Source organism: Rhamphochromis longiceps, linkage group LG20, assembly GCF_057381845.1.
Source record: "Rhamphochromis longiceps isolate RC_006_pf linkage group LG20, R_longiceps_female_GT1.1, whole genome shotgun sequence".
NCBI lineage: Eukaryota > Metazoa > Chordata > Actinopteri > Cichliformes > Cichlidae > Rhamphochromis > Rhamphochromis longiceps.
The window spans coordinates 34,844,850-34,866,875 of NC_140576.1; the positions used below are offsets into that span (position 1 = coordinate 34,844,850).

General features: G+C 42.3%; 1 protein-coding gene across 1 annotated transcript in view; it reads right to left on the reverse strand.

The window, feature by feature from the left end:
- Positions 1-20,916, reverse strand: part of xkr7b (XK, Kell blood group complex subunit-related family, member 7b) — a 122,295-nt gene extending 101,379 nt beyond the window's left edge. Inside the window, exon 1 of the mRNA XM_085393544.1 lies at positions 20,318-20,916. Coding sequence (XP_085249670.1) covers positions 20,318-20,916 — 599 coding nt within the window. The remainder of the gene's footprint in view (positions 1-20,317) is intronic.
- Positions 20,917-22,026: the final 1,110 nt, after the last annotated feature.

The window sequence follows — 22,026 nt, forward strand, 5'->3', positions numbered from 1 at the left end:
TCATTTAGAAGTGATATGTTTTTGTTTTTTTCCATTTATGTTTTAGATTTTGTTTATTGTGGATGTGCGATCTGGCTTCCAGTGTTTGTGTGGCACAGAGGCAAAGAACAGCATTAAAGTGTAGCCACCAATAATCCTGTGGTGATTAATGACTTTTGGCCAGCATTCGTCTTCAAGTCAGTTGTTAATGTTGAATACAATCCCTTTAGTGGGCATGCAGTAGTGGGAAAGGTCATAGCGGGGAAAAAATGATCCCCTGTTATAGTGACAGAAGGAGGAAAAAGGCTAAACTTAGGTTATATGGGAAAATGCACCTATATTTTATAGACATAGTTCTACAGCATGCAGGAAAACAACAAACCTGTTTATAGAGATGAAGTAACAGTATAATAGCATGTGTGTCTGCTCCTGTTCTGTCACCACAGAGGATGAATCCTCATATTTGCTTTGCCACAGATTTTACACCAGATCCCTTTCCTGGTACAACCCTCCCATTTATCCAGGACTGGGACCAGCACTGGCCTGAGGCTGGGAGATCGGTCACATTTAAGGCAAATGTGTTAACCGCTGTAACAACCACACAGTAGCTCAGAATCTACAACTCACGGGTGACTGTAATGGGTGAAGTACAGAACCTTTTGGCTGTACTGGATAAACTAATGAGAATAAAATCCACTGAGTAAAACGAATGTGAGCTGCACAGTTTGGGTGAGGAGATCATTGTGTGCATGTGTCACAGAATGGCTCTAGGAGGAGTAGGGATTCTTATGAACGCAGAAAAGTATCAATGAGATGATAAAAAAACATCCATCAGGTGACGGAACAGGTTAAAGGGGCAGACGCCTTGCCGTGGTATGAAGTCGCTGTCCTTCAGCACGATCGGCTAAACCATTCCAGCAGGTGCGCTGTACAGTAACTTCATCCAACTTTACTTGAGGAAATATTTTTCACATGTGAAGTAACTGTCAGTTGTTACAGTGTCACTCTGTGTCCTGAAACTTCCAGAAATAAACATGGAAAAAATATTTGTTTTTGTAAAGCTGGGCATACACGGTGCGATTTTTGGCCCATTTTGAGGCAATTTTCACCTTAATCGCTTGTCGTACATTGTGTAGCATACACGAGAAGCAATTAACACCTCACAACCAGCTCCCGATCAGCAATCGTATGGTCGCAAGAAAATCAAACCTGTTTGAAATCCTGGTCGCCCCTCGTGAGGGTATCGCACTGTTGAAAAGACCATGCGTCGTGACCTACGAACTTCAGCAGTTTGAGCAGGAGCTGAATAACGGGACTGAAAAAAAATTGCACAACTTTCCACCTGAATCAGGTTTCCTTCAGTGTCTCCTAATGTCAGTGCAATTTATAATTTATATATTCTGTATTCAGTTATGAAGGCTCTAATTGTTGTTTGCGAGCTGCCGTTTAGATGCTTGTATGTGCCCGGGGCTGTTGATGGGTCTGTATGCAATGATGGGCGTAGCTGCAGGAAGTTTATTGGGTTTTTTTTGTTGATGAGTGAGTATAGGGGTGGGATTTAATGAGTTTTCTTCGTCCCACTCCTTTTTCAGGCAATTTTTGTTTTTTGTTTTGTGCATTTTATGTTCAATATAGGTATTTGTTGTGCCTGAAAATGAACAAATAAATGAAATGAAATGAAATGAAATGAAGTGTTACAGGTACCAACCCACTCCCACATGAGTCAACCAATAGGAAATAAAGTTGCTACTTTCACAGTGTTGTGTATTTGTGCACTTCCAAATCATTAAGAACCAAGTGAGAAATATCAAATATTTTAAAAATGTCTCAGTTTTAACTTGAATAGTTAACACGTAGCTTCACTGCTAGTTGCAAACTTTGGATAACATCAGAGGCCATGTCAGTGTAGAAGCAAGGAGAGCTGGTGGCAGAATTTTTAGACAAAAAAAGTTTTACCTTCCTCTTCTTCTGTTACTTTAGCAAGAGTAGACCAGACGAATGCAGGTTCACAAGAAAGCTTGAACAAGAACAAAGTGCATCATGTGCTAGATTTCCCATTTCTAAATGGAGTCAAAACACTAAATGCATCGCTTCTGAGAGGAAAGTGGTTACTAACCTGGGAGCATAACAGCATCAAATGCAAATCCTTCAGTGCATACAAACAGAATTATTGTTGTCATTAAAGTGTTCAATGAGAAGCAAAATGAAAACTTGATAAAATGTCAAAAATTGAATTCGGAACTGATTGAAGCCCAAAAATGGTCTCTGGAAAGACAAAGGGTCCTCACATTTGGAGGACTTTCCTCTCGAACGCGAACACACAGCCGCGCAGAGGAAAATCCGGAGAGACAGATCAGAGAGTGTGCGAGTTCAGAGAGCTCAGAAAGAGAAAACTAGAATCCACAGCGATACAACTGTTCCTCTGGGCTTTGAACATAAAGTTCACACACTCGAGGAGAACGTGTCTGAATGTGTTTGTATGAACGAAGGAAAGGGAGAGACCAAAAGTGAAAGAAAAATCTGTGTGTCTATGTGCGTGCGTGCGCGTGTGTGTGCACCTGCAGGGTACACGCTAATAACATGCACCACTGAAGCGCACGCAGAGAAGAACTAACAAACCCTGTGCAGGCCCGAGTCCATGTCCTGTCCCAGATTACACCATCTATCTGCATATATAGATACGCGCCCATTTATCTATATGCAACCCCCCATTTGTCCGTGCATCGATCATCGGTTTTGGGCGGTTAACCCACGCTGACACAATAAAGAGAAGCAGGGATGTTCACATTAAAACAGCAGATCCGACAAGCAGACAACAAAAGATGGACAGGAGGATGTTTTGAGCTCATGGCTAAATTTAGTGCTTCAGTAATTCGTTGATGACATTTGGAGTTCAGCTGCTATTTACCTGATGATACATCTGCGTTTCAGTTTAACAAAATGTAGTATTGTTAAATAATTACACTCTTTTTCTTCCTTCCAAAAAACACATGTGCGTAAACATGCTTATATTCATGTTTATGAGAACCATCCAGCAGCTGTAGGAAATATGACTCTAATCGGTTTGGGATAAAAAAAAAAAAAAAAAACAGATAATCATGAGATCAAAGAAGGTCAACTCAGTTCTGAAATGTTAATTAATTTCACTAATTCTACATTTTGGTGCTTACAAGGGGAATTTCCATCACTTTTCACTACATAACATAAAACCATAAAAAGTGCCTTAAATCTGCATTTATTCTAGTGGCCAACAGGGGGCAACGCAAGAGACTCCTTCATACGACACAACAACTGTCTGCCATCTATAATCCAGTTTTGAGATCCCTTCCCAGACGCCTTAACGCCCACTCACATCCTGGGCCATCTGACCTCAGGAAATCACATGATAGGGTGGGGCCAGGTTTCACAATGAGCTCACCCGAAACCCTGGCTGATTGTGACCCACACCCGTTTTCACACCTTGGCTCAGGCGATTAGAGGATCATCAGGGGGTCCTTTGTCCCTCTTTTGGGGGGAAACTCCCACTGGGTTTAAATCTCCACCATTTGACCTTAGAACTGAAGAAGCTTCTCGGATGAGAGGTGAAACATCTTCAAGCAACTCAAAGAAGTCCAGACGCTTTTCTTTCTAAACTCCTTAGACTCCTTCATAACGTTTGATTTCCAAACACCAAAACGCCAAGAGTCACAATGCTGAACTTGAGGTTTCATAACGGGTGACATCACTGTGGCTACATGCACCTCCACACTCATGTCTATGCTTTCATCATAGTCTGTACATCAGGGGTGGGGAACTCCAGGCCTCAAGGGCCAGTGTCCTGCAGATATCACCCTGTTTTGGGGTGTATTATTTCACAACAACAGTCACTTCAAGGCGATTTATATTGTAAATATACTATAATTTACATAAAATATATGGGAATTAATATATTACATGTAAACCACTCAACAAAACTGGAGGACTGACGTATTTGATGGCCTGTTGGTGCAGGTAATATCATTAGTGTGATATTTGCACTAAAAAGGCTCCATAAGACACCAACACTGCAAACACAAATGAGAAGGTCCAGTTCAGTGACTTTAAGAGCGGTGACGTTGAAACCTGCAGACGTCTGCATCGGCATTCTTAACTTTAAGCTTTATTGCAGTTCAAGAGGGCGAGTCATAAAAATTCACCCACATCACTTGTCACAAAGGGGAAAATGGCCAAAGCTTTTTTTTGTCCGGGCCTGTAAATTATTCTGCTCTAATGGACGATATTTTTAACATGGGAGTATATAAGGGGGACAGTTTTTGGCACTTATATGCTGGCTTCAGTTTTCAGCCCTGAGGTTTCCACTTCCATTTCATAGATTAAATGAAGCCCTAATGCCAAGTTTTTTTCTTTCTGGCTCTAAATGTTGACGCTAAATGTAAATTATTAGGTTCAATATGAACATAATTCCAAGTGATAATGTTCCCTTTACTCCACATGTATATATCCTAAAAAAAATGTAACCCAGTGTGAAGCAGATTAAAGGAATTGCCTTTGAGATATATACTGTTTTAAGTGTTCACCAACAGAGTCCAAGCATTGGTCAGAAAGATTAAAGGCCGCTAAGCAAGGCTTGTTGATGCAGCCATAAAGCTCACAAGGGAGACGTGTACTCCCCAACAGTCGGGCTTAAACTGAATCAAACTATAAACCCTCCAGTGTCTTGCAAAAAAAGAAGAAAAAAAAGATACAGTCTGCCTTTCCCAGTCTATCAGCCGATAAAGATCTTATTCAAACACTAAAGTGGAGATATTCTGGCTGAGCCGTTAATTTACAGCAAAAGGCTGTAAAACTAGATGAACTTTTGTGATCCCTGAGGAGAAACTGGGTCATTACAGCAGCTCTGAGGCTCAGAGCAAGCAGTGAGATGGTTCACTGTTCAGTAAGCTGAAAACTCTGCCCGCGACGTTATTACACTGAACTCTGCGGTCGATTCGGTCGTAAAGAATTGCAATAATGTGAATTTGACATCTGTTGTACCTATATATCCTTATTTTTGTTGTTTTTCTTCTGACCAAAAATGTAAATAAGTCCAGCAGTGAAATTATCATCCTGCTAGTTTGTCCCTACAATCTCAAATAACCCGTCTACTTCTTCCTGAAACACATGCAGCAAACTGCAGTTCCTCATCTCGCCACTTGAGGAACGCTCCAAACATTAGTTGTTTCTTATGAACTTCAATATTAAAACGTAAACTTATTTACAGCCTGCTTGCAAACAATTACGTTTCTACACCTAATGTATGGAGGTGGAACATATTTATAACTCACAAATTTCATTAAGGCTTAAAGTTATTAAAGCTAAAGGCGTGACCGCTCTGAATGACAGGGGAATGCTGAAACAGGCTCTGTAGCTGGTATCTGTCTCACAGGCATCACCTCAGCCAGTTCCAGTCACTGAGCCGGAGCGCTTAATTGTGCTTATGGTCAATAATATGCAATTATCTGACAAAACATGGCTTGCTGTGTGGTTAATTAACAGCCTGTCCAAGAAATATGTGATCCAGTTTTGCTGAGTTCAATTTTATTTGTATTTCACTTAGCACTAATTAGCAACTCTCCGTGTCTGTGAGATGCACTCGTAGAGTTTATGGATGCAGTGTGCTAAATAAGCTGCCTCCCATTAGCCGCTAATTTAGCATTCCACACTTTTGTCCAAATGTTGTCACTTCTGGGTTTGAGAATAATCACCAAAAATCTGAAAATAGAGGCTTCAATTTGTGCTGTTCGGCTAAAGGACCAACAACTTGTATAGTAGGAAGCAGGCCCGTTGTGGTGATATGAACATGCTGTTGGCTGAAAGCTTGGGCTGAATTTTGGGAGAAATCTCTGGTTTGATTAAGGGATAGAAATCATTTGTTGGGGTTATTAAAGGTCATGAACAACACCGCTTTAGAATATTTCATACATGTTTGAACATTTCCTTCTCCAGGGTTCCGACTAGTAGAGACACTGGTGCACATTTTACATGCAGCTGTTTCAGTTTTAAAGCAAGTGGTTGGTTTAAAACTGAAATACTAGGTTTTTAGGAGAGACCAAGCTCGACTATGCATGTTTCAACACTAACGACTACACAAAGTTAAGATTTAAAAAGGGGGTTTTTTTTGGTTTTTTTTTTAAAAATCGGTTATTTTTCAGCATCTAAGAAATAAAAATCCACAGTATATCCATGCACTTCTGTGCAGTCTGATTCTTGCAAATTAAATGTTTCCATCAATGTTTTAAACTTGAGATTACAGACAAAAACAGAGGTTTTATTCACTGAAGAAGGTACACAACCAGCCTGAATTTTCAGTGTGTTTTGGACACAAGTCTGGGTTTGCTTGGTTTAAAATTGTTTTTCAACATTTTGGCTGTTTTCACTGATCATTTCCCTCAGCTATAAATCCATCATCTGCTTCTTCTGCAACCCTAACGTGGCATCTCCCTTCATCTGCTCAGTGCTTCTTGTGGCTTTGCAGGGTTACAGATGAACATGTTGCATGTCACAAATGTTCATCAAAAAAAGCCCAAACAACAAATAAATTAAGTGCAGCATGTAAGCTGCTATTTGTAATTCCTTTGATATTTCCTCGCCGCTGCTGGGATGTCAGAATCCGTCAATAAGAGCGTGCAGGTTTGGTTTGAAAGTGAGGAGACGTTAGCTGGTTGCAGAATTAGTGATGTAAATATATTTATATGAGAGATGGTATACAGTGTGTTTGTGAGCATGCTTTCATTTAACATCAGAATTCATCATACATACATATTCTTCATGCATCCATACCTGCAGAGCACACGGTAACGGCATGCATCGCTGCAGCGCGCGCTCACAGAACATGCGCTGACTACATGCGCTGTCCCAGATATGCAAACACACTCGGAGGACGATTAGGGAGGGGTGAGAAACATGTGTAAGATCTTGTGAACTTTAAATGCAACCCCTCGCCCAGCTTCTTCCCCCATCTGTGTGGATTTTAGGGGAACAATTAAAAGTTAAAGCAGAAACAGCGTGAAGAGAGAAAGGGAGGCCTGCAAGTGACAGAGGGGGATCGGGTGACAGGGGCACCTATCAGGAAATGCAAGATCTCTTGACACATACATACACAGACACTGGAAATGTGATTGGCAGCTCCCTCAAGGGCTGTAGTGAATTATTCAGCACAGTGTGACGGACCGACAGACAGGAAAGCATACAGAGAGACAGAGCATCCGTCAGAGAGGGAGACGGACAGACAGGCACGCAGAAGGCTGTGGATCATCAAAACTTCCCTCCAGGCACATTTTTATTCATAATCAATAACTCTATTAAATTTTACATCAACCTACGCGCATTCATAGTCCTGGGACTCTAAATTCTTAAAGAAACATGTTTTGAAATTCGGTGCCTTCCTTCAGCTGCTGCTGACCACCGTGAAGGAAACCAGTTTGTGCATGCAAACATTTAAAAACCAGCCTGCAGTTATCACATCACAATCAACAGCAAAGCCTGGCCAATCAGCTCACAGTTTGCCGTGCATGTTAGCCCAGGACGATGTGTCTCACTTCAATAAAGGCTTCTGGCTAGACTGCTACAGCCGAATGACATATACCTCGTATGGAAGTTTGTGCAGAAACGGGAAAAACAGATTATGATATCTGCGTTTTTACATGATATAAACAGGAAAACTAATAATTAAAAAATTAATTTGTATCAGTTTTTGCTGTATCCAGTATTTTCTTGAGTTTATTTCCTCACAGTTTATCTTAAACAAATAAAAACATATAAGCGGGTTAGCATTGAAAAGCCACACTGATGATGTCGAGGTCTGAAAAACTCATGCATAGGGCTGTGCGATATGACCAAAATCCCATATCCCGATATAAGACATTTATCGTCCCGACAACAATATAAATCACAAAAATGTTACATTTTCTGTAGATTCTGTGAATCTCGGCCAGCTCAACTTGCGTGAAGCGTTTGCAGCTGGGCGTCGCGCGCCTGGAGTCGAGAGTTTTGACTGATGCATGTAGCGACGCCATTTTCTTTGTCAGTATTTATTACACGGCGTGCTGCAGGGAAAAGCGTTTTCTAAGGTTTATTTTTAAGCACCTGACGGCTCTTTTTCTCTTCTCATCGGTAAACACTCTGCATACTATTTAACGTGATTTATTTTATTTTGAAAAATCTCAACAGGCTCTTCAGCTTTATTGTGAAAGGTTTATGTGGAAAACAAGTGGATGGCGGAGCCACGTTGCTAACGACAACGCATAAAAGCAGTCGCTTGTCTGTCTGTAGTGTGGTTATTTTTAATTATAAGAGAAAGTGACAGTGACCATCAAAACGATCAAAAACATTGCTGTAAACAGTTTATTTTGTGACACCACAAAACAAACGATAGACGTTTTATATCGTTATATCGAACAGCCGTACTCGTCTAACATGATACACTTGGTGTTAGAGGCTTAAGGTGTTTTGTGTTGACACTGTTTAGGACGTGATTTTTAGTGGAGCCCATATTTAAATGATGTCCTGAAATCAGCAGCTGACACTGGAGGATTAAGCTTAGTAAGGTTCACTGGCTAACCTAAACCATATTTTATGCAGATATTTTCCCATAGAAACAGTGCCTGTGAATTTCATAGAAACAAACTGGCAAAATCAGGAAAATCTTTTACTCGAGGGTTTCAATCGTATTTTCAGTAGAGAAACGTTCACTTGAGTTGAGCCACAGATCTGAGATCGAGATCGTGTTTCCAAATGTGTGGTTTGTACTTCTTAAAACACTCCTGTGCAAGTTCTGATGCCAGAGACAAAACAGCTGCTTAAAAGGAGCCATTTGACTTTTTCTAATTCTATCATTACGTCCATCTGTTGGGCTGCATTTCAGCCTGACTTTCATGGTTCTCTAGTTCTTTTCCCTACAGGCCGCTGGATGCTGCAGGATCACGCCCTAAGGGCCAAAGAAAATGCAGAAAAGCTGTGAAAAAATAGAAATAATTCCAGCGCTGTCAGAGGAAATGACTTTACAGAGGAAACCCCCAGAGAAGGCTAAAAGAGTAAAACAGAGCTCCAGCTGTCTAATCCATATGATATTTATGGCGACACAGGCTTAAATTTACATGACAGCACATTGTCTTAAATTGCCCCGTCTCTCTCTGTCTCAGCAGAAATGAAAGAAACAGCTGCTATTTCTTGTTTACCATCCAATCAGCATATCAGAAGCTTCAAACAACAGAAGAGCTATCACTTCAAGTCATGTTCTTTTAGTGGGTCAAGGAATAGCAAGAGACCTCAAAACTTCCTTTAAATCACAGATCAGACAAAGAAACTGAGACTGAACCTGAAAGACTTGCAGATGCGGAGAATCCTGAGAACCTTCAGGTTTTCTTGAAGTTAAATAAAGGATATTTTCTTTATAGTCGAAACTGGTGTGAACATGCTGTCAAAACATACAGTAGTAAGTCAGAAAAATTCTTCTTATCACAGGTTAAATGAAGTTCTTCTCGGCTGTGATTAAACACTGAAGTAGGAGGACAACATGCAAATGCGTGTTTCTACAAATTATTATTTTTATTCATTAATTTCTGTTTGTGTGTAATATTACTTCATGCAGTCGAGCTCAACCGCAATCCCACTGCAAGATCTGACAGCAGCTTATTTTAATACCAGCTCACATCAGCTGATAGCTCCACTTAGGTCATCTCCTAAACATTCAGCTGTCCTGCCCATGCCTGTAGGCTGTAAGCTGCTTTGCAACCCGCCTACATAATAACTCCTGTTCATGACATGTCAGAAATGCCGTCATTGTCTGCAGTGAAATGTTATTAAATTATATTAAATTAAATCATTATATCATATTATTTATTTGGAACAAAAAACATATGTTCAATCAGCTCCATGAACATCTCTCATCTTTCAGCCCCAGTTTGTGCTCCTCTTAATTCCTTAGGGGTTTACGTTAAAAACAAATTCTCCACAGTGGACCAGTTTTAGCTCAAAAGCTCCCATTTTTGGAAAGATGAGTAGTGTAGGTTCCCACGCATTTATGCCAAGACAGATTGCGTGTGGAGGAAGAACACAGACCAGAAAGGACTCAGATGAAATCTTTTACGTCGTATATTATTTTTATTTTTTCCTCATAGAGTTTATTAAGGCAGCCCTCCTAATTATTAATGGTGATTCATTGTAGCATTTCTTTTATTTTTATTATCCTTTTTCAAAGAAAACACCATCTGCAATTGATATACTGGTTGTTTTTATCATTCATTTGTTGCTGGCTGGCGAGCACCAGCACTTCCCATCCTTAGTTTCCTACCAACCAGATGACCGGGTCACTCTGCTCTCTTTGATTTGCTCCTGAAGTAAACTTCTGTCCAAGAGAGAGCTGATTATACCTCTAATATTTTAAATTTCATTTCATAACACAGCTATATATACATAGCAAACACATGCCTCTCACTGACCCTTTCTTAAAAGCTGAAAATCAGCCCTGTGTTTTGAAGAACTTAAACGTTTTTAAAGATTAAACTTTTTCTGAGATCTCACCACCACCCACAGCAATATTTAAATATTTCTAGCTGTGAGCTATAAAAGAAATGAGGTTTTTCTTCTGTGGCACGACTACGACCATTTAAAGCCAATTTAAAAATCAGGCTGATTTTCTATACATGCTGACTCTCGTTATGATGCTTTGTCCAAGAACTGCGGTACTCAGCACACAGAGCAAAATCAAAACCTGCTTAGAATTTGAGTTTGTAGGAGGAATTATTACAACACTGGGCCTCAGCTGCGAATCAAAACTCACAACTGTGAAAGCAAAGATTGGAAGAGAAAGTGCCGCACCAACGCACGCTTCTTTAAGAGGGTCGCCACGTTCGGCTCAGCAACAGCTCAGGTTTGGGGAAGATCGCTGATCGGCGTTGAAGGGCTTCGTTAAATAAGGCGATGTTAAGATAAACACTAAAAGAACAGGAGGACACGAAGCCTGAAACACTTTATCTGCTTCCACTTGCGTGAATGAAAGGTTGGCAAATAGCTTTGGGGTCTGAAAAATGCCAACTCATTTTTTCACAAGTACACAGAAGGCCACAGATTACAAAGCAAAAGACCCGACAGCTGGCCCTGCTAACATCTTTTATTGACACTCTTCTTCTCTTGTTACCCTCTCCAACCAATGGGGAGTCTCTGAGTGACAGACCCTGAAATTAAAATGAAAAGTAAGAGCAATAATCACTGTGAGTCACTTCATTTGTGAATGAACAGTGAGGCAGCCCCTCCTCGAACGCTCACACACACAGATTTGAATGATTCAGCGTATTGAGCTACACTGCGGCTGCCAGTTAGTCACTCGGGCTGATTATCAGCCGTGTTCGTCCAGCCGTGGCCAGCAGTCACCTGAGCTGAGTGTCCATTTGGAAATGATTCAGTCACTTCTCTCTAGGATTGATTGATCCGGTCTGGCACAGACAGGAACCGATTGGATCGTCCTAAAAAACTGCAATGCTTGCTGACCACTGAAATCAAAGCTGGACCGGAGCTGATGCTTCGTCAGTCCGTCCACAAATGTCAAGGCTTTTCATGTCTGATGGTACCTTTTGAAACCGTCAACACTTAAAATATATCCTGCACTTTTCTTGATGACAGGTGCATAAGATCAGAAAGAAAATCACAAATTCCCTTTGAGGACAAAACATTTAGGACCTCAGACATTCAACGAGCAAACTGCATATGAACAAACAGCAAATAACACTCATCACATATTCATATATCTGTCATCTGCAGCTGTTCAGCTAAATTCGATCAGGAGACTTTAGAAACATCTCCTAATATGCATAAAAACTGACACAATATAGCCCATAACTGAATATAAACGAGCACCCTCTGGGGCTGAAAGTGTCAATAACTGCAATTTCTTGAATGGCCACTTGGGGCAGGCTCCACGAGTGAGTCGATCTGTTTAACTTGTTTAAAAACAATTCTGGTCGCCTGTTTCCTGTATTGAGTTTAACTTGACTTGTCTCATTATCCCTGATTTGTACTCTGTGTGTTTCCCACCTGTTTTCCTGGCCTCACTGCCTTGTGTATTTATTGTCAGTGTCTCTCTTTGCCATGTGATCCCACTTTGCTGTGTGCTCCCCTGCTCTGTGTTCCTTGACTCCATGATTCCTAGTATTTAGTTTTCCTGGTCTCATTCCCGTGTGTGGGGTTTTTGGACGGCAATGAAGCTGCATTTTGAGTTTATGCCGTCTGCCTGCCACACAGCCCTCTGAGGGACAGGCAGTCTTCAGGCATTGTGAAATATACCAAAGGGAGTCCAATGTTAGGTTTTAGCAGTAAGTACCACTGACTGCAGTTATCAGGAAGATGACTGTTTCAGTCCTCTCGTAGTGTTCGTGATCAACTCCAAACATAAACATACAAAATCCGAGTAAATTGTTGCAAAAGTGTTTCACGTCTTTCCAGCTTCAGTAGGAAATCCCCTGGAGTTCTCAGAAAACCTTTTTAACAAACCCCCAGATAAAGAAATGTGACCTTGCTGCTTTCATCTGGATTTTAAATGTAGATGAGGGAAAAAAGATAAACAGCCGAGTCTCCACTTTAGAAAAGGTGAGTCGACCTTGATTCCAAACCTGACGTGTCTTTCTACTGAAAGGCATTGTGGGTTCTGGTCCGGCACTTGCAGCTGTCAATAGCGGTCTGTATCTCTTAAGAAGGATTTTCCCCCACACAGTTGTTGAACACCACGGGTAAATGACAGCCTGACCTACACCTCATGTTTCAGGTCAATAAAAGCCTCTGCTTTCACTGTGCTGCTGCAAACATCTGCACAGTGAGATCAGGGACATTCAGGAAGATGTCTAAAACTGGCTTCGGTCTTTCTATCAGTGTTTACACACATTTAGACAGATTCATCCTCTAACGACTGACAGTTAAACACAAAACGATACCAGTAAAGATAAAGGTCAGCAAAGCTGGGGATTGTTCTTTGATTGGGCTTCATAAAATAAAATCCTAAGAACCAGGTAGATGTTTGCTCATAACTTCTCACAGAAATTTCAATAAAGGGCAGTTTGAGGAAATTAAACCGACTTGTACAAAGAGTTCATATGGTGCTCGCTATCAACAGGCAGAATTTAAAACTATACACAGTAGAACACCTCAAAGTGTTGAGGGTTAAATAGAGATTAGTGATGCATTTGATACTTCTGACCGTCTGTCAACTTTACTAAATCTAATTTACGCAGCAGGGACTGAGAAAAGCTTCGGTACCAAGATAATGATGAACTGTTGGATGGCTGTGATTGTTAGGGCAGCTTTTCCTCGAGACATGGAGCAGGTTTTCCACTAATTGGGATGTCGGATGTTCGATTTGCAGCTCCTGCAGGCAAAGTGACTTTGGGGAAGATACTGAACATCCCCCCCAAAAAAAGTGCTCGTAGTAGTCGTGTAATAATATATAAACACACCATTTCTATCTGACAGTTTCTCAACCACTAGTTTGTTTAGCCTTTAACAGGACAGTTATCTTTATCCTTATATGCTGTCATTGTGATGTGTAGTGAGAGTAGGGACCAGGAGCAAGAGAACCTGGAGAGGTGGAGGTGTGGACTGGAAAAAAGAGGAAGGGTGGTAACAAGGCCCGCTGTGATGTACGGTTCAGAGAAGGTGGTGCTTAAAAAAAGATTCAGGACTGACAGTGTTAAGATTTTCATTCAGAGTGATGAAGATAGAGAAGATTACAGCTGATTATATATATATGGAGACAGAGTTAGAAAACCAATGATCAAACTGAGATGGTTTGGACACATGCAGAGGAGAGATGGATGATATATTGGGAAAAGGATGCTGAATATGGAGCTCCCTGGCAGGAGGAAAAGAGGAAGATCACAGGGAAGAGGATGCTTGGATTTCATGAGATGGTCCACTGTGGCAAGCCCAGAGAGAGCAGCCAGAAAATATATACAGTGGGGCAAAAAAGTATTTAGTCAGCCACCGATTGTGCAAGTTCCCCCACCTAAAATGATGACAGAGGTCAGTAATTTGCACCAGAGGTACACTTCAACTGTGAGAGACAGAATGTGAAAAAAAAATCCATGAATCCACATGGTAGGATTTGTAAAGAATTTATTCGTAAATCAGGGTGGAAAATAAGTATTTGGTCAATAACAAAAATACAACTCAATACTTTGTAACATAACCTTTGTTGGCAATAACAGAGGTCAAACGTTTACTATAGGTCTTTACCAGGTTTGCACACACAGTAGCTGGTATTTTGGCCCATTCCTCCATGCAGATCTTCTCGAGAGCAGTGATGTTTTGGGGCTGTCGCCGAGCAACACGGACTTTCAACTCCCGCCACAGATTTTCTATGGGGTTGAGGTCTGGAGACTGGCTAGGCCACTCCAGGACTTTCAAATGCTTCTTACGGAGCCACTCCTTTGTTGCCCGGGCGGTGTGTTTTGGATCATTGTCATGTTGGAAGACCCAGCCTCGTTTCATCTTCAAAGTTCTCACTGATGGAAGGAGGTTTTGGCTCGAAATCTCACGATACACGGCCCCATTCATTCTGTCCTTAACACGGATCAGTCGTCCTGTCCCCTTGGCAGAAAAACAGCCCCATAGCATGATGTTTCCACCCCCATGCTTCACAGTAGGTATGGTGTTCTTGGGATGCAACTCAGTATTCTTCGTCCTCCAAACACGACGAGTTGAGTTTATACCAAAAAGTTCTACTTTGGTTTCATCTGACCACATGACATTCTCCCAATCCTCTGCTGTATCATCCATGTGCTCTCTGGCAAACTTCAGACGGGCCTGGACATGCACTGGCTTCAGCAGCGGAACACGTCTGGCACTGCGGGATTTGATTCCCTGCCGTTGTAGTGTGTTACTGATGGTGACCTTTGTTACTTTGGTCCCAGCTCTCTGCAGGTCATTCACCAGGTCCCCCCGTGTGGTTCTGGGATCTTTGCTCACCGTTCTCATGATCATTTTGACCCCACGGGATGAGATCTTGCGTGGAGCCCCAGATCGAGGGAGATTATCAGTGGTCTTGTATGTCTTCCATTTTCTGATGATTGCTCCCACAGTTGATTTTTTCACACCAAGCTGCTTGCCTATTGTAGATTCACTCTTCCCAGTCTGGTGCAGGTCTACAATACTTTTCCTGGTGTCCTTCGAAAGCTCTTTGGTCTTGGCCATGGCGGAGTTTGGAGTCTGACTGTTTGAGGCTGTGGACAGGTGTCTTTTATACAGATGATGAGTTCAAACAGGTGCCATTCATACAGGTAACGAGTGGGGGACAGAAAAGCTTCTTACAGAAGACGTTACAGGTCTGTGAGAGCCAGAGATTTTCCTTGTTTGAGGTGACCAAATACTTATTTTCCACCCTGATTTACAAATAAATTCTTTACAAATCCTACCATGTGAATTCATGGATTTTTTTTTCACATTCTGTCTCTCACAGTTGAAGTGTACCTCTGGTGCAAATTACTGACCTCTGTCATCATTTTAAGTGGGGGAACTTGCACAATCGGCGGCTGACTAAATACTTTTTTGCCCCACTGTATGTGCCACATGATCCTGCAGGTACCTACTGATTCCCCCCTTAAACTGCTAATGCTGTGTTCCAGTGTGCTGCAAACTCACTAACTTGCCTTTCCACATATTTATATAAGTGGTCTAAAACGGGCAAATGTACAGACTGTCATCGAGGTTATGAGTGTAGCTAACAGGTTGTCAGACACTTTGCACATTCAACCATCCAAACAAACTCTAACATCTTTTTTTCTGAGACCGCTACAATAATATCACAACAATATCACGATCCATTCAAATCTGACCACTGGCTATGAAGACAATAAACAAATATTTTTCACCTGACTGTTTTTTAATCTTTCATTTTCACAGAAAGAGATAAAAGTTGCATTTGTGTAGTGAAGGAAATCATAATGAGCAGTGAAAAGGCAAACTGGTGTAAATGTCCCAAATACCTGCGAGCTCCTGTGTGTTATTTGGACAATGAATGTTACTTGCGGCCTATTATCTGCTGCCAAAGCCAAACTTCAGCCTGCCTGTGTAATTTCATCAGCTTTCCCCCAGAATGCCTGCGATGTTGACTTTCATTCTATCAAAATGCATTTCACAGGCATACGTTAGGTTTCATACTGCAATAATCAAATCCTAATAATCACACTGGAGGGAAAACATCTTGAATTCACTTCCGCCTTGAAGAAATCTCAGCTTCTCAAACGTAAACCTGCAGTCAGAGTCGAGTCATCGACAGTCTGAGCCCAGCCCGACTCTCCCGGCAGCAACTACCCCATTAAAACCAACTTATTCTCATTCTCCAGCTCTCAGCATCTTATTGTTGTTCATTAATGCGCTTCATTACGGAGTCTGCATGTAATTATACTCATATGAATTCCCGCATGCTCTTTTTTTCCCCTGAAATAGTTGATGTTCTGTGAATCTCCATTTAATCTCGTGTTTTTCCGTGTTTGTCTACGGAGGTTCGGAGGCGAGCTGCCGCCCACCGCCCTCGCCTAAAGGATGATTCAGTCGGCCCGTCTGAGTTAGCGGACCTTTCTGCTCAGTGAAAATCTAAGAAGCTATTTTCAATCTTTTTGGAAATTATGCAGTCACAATAAAATGTGTCTTTGAATAAGACACTGGTCCGGTTCTTCAAAGTGTCAGATTTTTGTTATATGGGAGTAAATCAAAGGCACAGGCCGCTCGTCGTGTACAAATTTCAGTTTGTTTTCCTGAAAGCTGAAATAAATTATGCAACAAGAACAAGCAAAAAATTACTCTGTTGAATTGTCAGCCTTATTGTTGCTGGAAAATATCATTTTTCATTGTTGCACAACTGAGACGCTTTTCTGTAGAACAATGCAGCGAGTGTTTGTGCGCTTCTTTTAAATCTTTCTTTGTTGCAAACAAATGTTTTTTGGGTTTTTACTACACTATTCAAGTCTTGGGTCTGACTTCAGGATATTTTTTCTATCATCTCAGTCATGTCTCGATCCAGCTGGTGTTTTGACTGTAACTTGCTTCACCCTCAGGTCTTTGCTTTCCCTTCAGTCTCTCCTTTTTATTCGCCTCGATTTATCTGGCCAGTGTTACTTACTGCTCTTGGAACAGATGATACGAGTTGCTCTGGAGTCGGTAAACAGGTTCTACTATTAAAAAAAAGAGAGATCCCACTGGTAACCAGTTAAGCGGGTTATTATGACCCATAATTACTTCCTAGTGTGACTGGCGTCTCTAATGGCTGCAGTAATTATGAGGGAAGCATGCGGGTTAGGACTGCTGGTATTTCAAGGCAATTTCTGCAGGATTTTTGTTTCACTTTAACAGTTTAGTGCACTTCCTTCTTGAGAATCAACATGGTAAACAATTAACTTGTGATAATGGTGCTGGCTTCGTGTTTTTGTGTTGACCTCGAGCTGAGAGTTGTACACTGATGCGGGCTTAATGCTCAGGCGGACCCTCAAAGCACTGAGAATAATTGTGCTGCATGCTCACATAGCTCTGGGTCTGTTGGTCTGACAGTGGAAACATATGTTTAAAAAAAACAGAAAGAGAGCCATTCAGACACCTCTAGGATGAGTAAAATTACAAAGGGACCAAGGTACCAGGAGAGGGTTACCGAGGTAGCCACGCCTGGGGGGAGGTGTTTGAGGGAGAGTGCCTGGTAGCTGGGGCTTAGCACGTGGGGTCCAGCCGGGCACAGCCCAAAGAAGCAACATGGGCTCTCCCTCCTGTGGGCGCACTACCTGCAGGAGGCACCATAGAGCTTCAGAGCCATATGGATTTGGTGGTGGAGCAGATGCCCTGGTGGTCTGACCACTAAAAAAGAACTGACTTCAGGTTTTCTTTGGCTCCTGTATTTTATACTTAGATACTTTTGTGTTTTGTGGTGTGCTGCATTAAGTAAAGGATTATGCTATATTTAAAAGGCTGCTTGAGAGACATGCACCTCAAATGAGACGCACGATAAATGGACTGGAGCTTATCTACTGCTTTTTTACTCGAGCACTCAGAGTACTTTTAGCAGCATGTCTCATTCACACAAGTGCTTTTTCACAACAGCCACACACATCCACACTCCAGCGATCGCATCTAAAGGAACCTGGGTTCAGTATCTTGCCCAGGGACCTTACAATATAATAATATAACCTTACATTATGCAGTGCCTAGAGGTGACTGCAATTACGTGAGTGTAATCGAGTTTAATTCAACTGAACTGAATTAAAATGTTATAGTAAAAAAGTTCCTTCTACTCTACTAACTGGTAATGGTTGAGCTGGTTGTGGCAGAGCTACAGGAAGGTGCTTTAGTCCAGTTATCAGCAGCTTAGAGGTTTGAAGAGTCCAGAGTTTAATCTGTGATGTTTTATGATTATCTGTAAAACATTAAAGAAGGAAAATGTCTTTTATGTCTTTTTCAGACTTTTCCCTACACATTTATTTGTAATTGTTTTTTGTATTTTCATCTGTTTGTCACTGTTTTTATTTATTGTACTTTGCCTGACTTGATAAATATGTGGCAATACAACTGGGTTACTTGATTACAGCACTTTGTAATTGTCACCACACATAAATTTGTAAACATCTAAATGTCTTATGTTGTAATTAGAATATATTTCATTTTGACTCTGGCAGCGTTCACAAAAACTTGTTTCATAATGTTTTTTCACATTTGAAATGAACACACAACTTCATGTGTGAGTCTGATGTATTATATACACAGTGCTTCACGTTGTCTAACAAAAAAAAAAGTCTTTCATTTCTAGAGATTTGGGTTATGTGAAACTTTCATATTCGAGTCAACCCTTTTGCACCCAGAAAAAACTTCTTGAAAAGACGACTTTGTCAGATGTCTCGAGTACGTCGAGATTTGAAGAGCGAGAGGTGAAAAGACGTCTTTTCGGGTCAGTGAAAAGACACGCCTTCACTTCTAAATTTAGTTAAAAGTGAAAAGACACCTCTTCTTTCTCAGCACATCTGCAGACTCCTCAGCCAACCATCAGACTGTAACCCGGAGCGTCCTGTGAGGCAGTGTGACTCCATGTTTCAGGTTTTGACTGTCCAGGCACGTGCGAATAAGCTCACCATCCAACGCTCAAAGAGACCCAACCCCAAACTTGATTTACATACAGATATATGAACATTTATAAATAATTTTTTTATAGTTTAAAAAATGCTGTTTTGTAAAACTAGTCTGTGTAGCCACAGTGAAAAAAACTGTAGCTGTCTGATTGGTCGAAAAAAGGAGTTTACAAAGAAGGCGACTCGACTTCTTTAGGTTTGGTGAAGGTGTTTAACCTCTGATCCAAGAGGCTTCTTCAGTTCTAAAACTAATAACGTGCAGACTCCCAGGTATTTAAACCCTGGTGGATGCTGTGCCCACTATTAATGCTCCAAACTCCTAAGACTACCATGGGCTGGATGACTGAGAAGCTACACAGTCAATCAAATGCTGTGTTTAAAATATATAAATTCTACAACAAGGTTGGATGTGAGGTTTAGAGTTCTTTCTGGTATAATATCTATGTTTCATCTTTCACTTTTACTTTCAAACTTCTTTTGACTGGTTAACCAGATTTTTCAACATAAATGGACTTTTGGTGCATGATGGGTAAAGTCTAACAGAGTTAATGTAACAGGAAAGAAAATCAGTTTGAAATGTGTTGTGGGAATGCTCGTTTAAAGATTCAGCCCATACATTTTAACCATCCCAAACTACTCTGCTTGTAAAAGAAGGGGGAAAAGATCCAGTGTGGAAATCACTGACATGACAAGCAGCCAGAGGAGAGCAGCAGCGAGGTCTAAACCACAGCGCCTTGATAATGTTCCTGTCAACATATCAGGACCATGACAGTCGGAGGCATCGGGGGGCAGAAACTACATGTTGGAGCTGTATGCAGCCGTGCAGCTGCTGTCACAGGCGGGACTGGAGTGGCAGGTGGACCAAAAGGTTCAGTTCAGGGGAGCTCATCGCATTTTTTACGACTGTTTAAAGTTGTGCGTGAACGTGGGTACTACACGGCAGCTTTGGAGGAAGGAGTCGCGCTGTCTTCGTTTATTTCTGCACATGGAAGAGAGAGGGAACATTTCGGACACATGCACATGCGATGACGCGCGCGCACACACACATCGAGAGCCTAAACACACAGACACACTTTCTGGCACACACATGGAGATCTCCGTGCAGGATAGCGTTGAGAAAGCATTGCCAGCGCACATATTACGCACACAGAAGTGCGCTTTGCACACACACACGCGCGCACATGCACGCAAGCACGCCCCTCTCGCTCTCCACGCCACTCCAGCGGTCCTACCTCCACACTTGCCCCAGGTGCAGGACGTGAAGCACGGTCTGAAAGACCCACATACAGACGGTGCAGCACCTCCAGGGGGTCCCGACTCTCCCCGCCGTCGCTGGCGGGGCAGAGGACGCGTACACCGGTGTAACATTCGCGGCGTTCACCGCCACCGCGCTCCCGCCGCGCTGGTCGCTGTCCTTGGTGCTTAGAGTGCCGTCTCCCGCCGCGGCTGCTCCGCCTGCCGCTGTTCCGCTCCCGCTGCAGCTCGCTGCTCCTCCTTCCCCGCCGCTCAGCTCCGCGTAGTCGTACACGAACCACCTGAAACTCAGCACCTGCACGACAGCCGAGGGCACCACGACAAAGACGAGCGTCAAGCCGAACCACCAGTTTTCGCCTCTCAGGTAGTAGTCGGCAGCCAGCCACAGGTCGGTCGCGCCGTCGGAGAAAAAGACGAGCAGGGCGCAGAGCACCCAGCAGCAGTCCAGCAGGGTGTAGGGCTTCCCGCCGGCGGCGGTGCAGCGGGGCCGGGCGGCGGGGTTCCCCGGCTCCGAGAGGCTCCTGGGCGTGTTGTCATCTTCCACAGACACCGCTGCTCCATCCGACTTAGCGGCCATGTTGGTTAGGATAGGAGAGAAAGACAGAGAAAGAGGTGGGGAAACGGGAGAGAGAGTGAGAGAAAGCGAGGGAGAAGGGAGGGGGCTGGCTGTTTGCAGGAGAGAGTGTGAGAGATTACATCATAACTAGCCTCATCATCAGCCAATTAATTGCGAGGCATCATTACTAAGAGCGCTTTTAACACCGTGACCCCAGCGCGATGTTTTCGGGACATCCAGCGTGCAGGCAGACAGTCCCGCAAATAATTACGACCTGCGGGGTTGTGCTTTTAAACCTATTATCGAATCTGCCCTACCTCCGCACCACCAGCGCACATGTTACACTCACATTAAGGTAATTTTGCATGCACCATATGAGTTAACGACTTAGCTGGCTACTGTCAGTGAAGGACTCAGCGTTTTTATGCACATTCAATCTGCCTTCAGGCAGTAAATGTTAAATGTCCTGTGCTTTCACTCAAAAACCACGACCCCTTGATCATTAAGACACTGGGTGGCTTTGCACTCAGCGGTCTTTACGGCAGTAGTTCGACTGACATCATTTGGGTTTATCATCGAGAGAAAGCAGAGCAGAGGAAGCTGCTTCACATTCAGACAGATGTTTAGGAGCTCTTAAGTAAAACTACAGTCTTGCCACAGTCTGGGGCGGAAAGGTTAAAGGGTTACGCTCAGTTTTTTAAATAATTTTTGTCTGGGTTCTTCTCTGCATACACTCAGCAGCAGTTTCACAGGCTCGTTTTATCCTCTCAGAGTAACAAGCCACAGTCTGGATGATGATTTTTATTTGCATGAGGGACACAGTGACACACGTGTCATGACAATATGACAGACAATAGCAAGACCTGTTTTTGATTGCTTTAAAATAAGGTAACAGTGTAACTAATTGTGCATTTGCTGGCTGTTGGAATAAATAGAAAAGCAAAACAGAAAACTTGATTTTGGTACAATTGTTGTTGATATTATATATAAAAACACAGAAGCATGGTGGACTGAAGGAAATAGCCAAGGTTGGTTTCAATGCCTTCGTTGCATGTGTTACATCTAATCTGTAATATGGTAATTAGGCTGTAATTACTAGTTGCTGTCAACACAGAAGAACCATAGACTGTA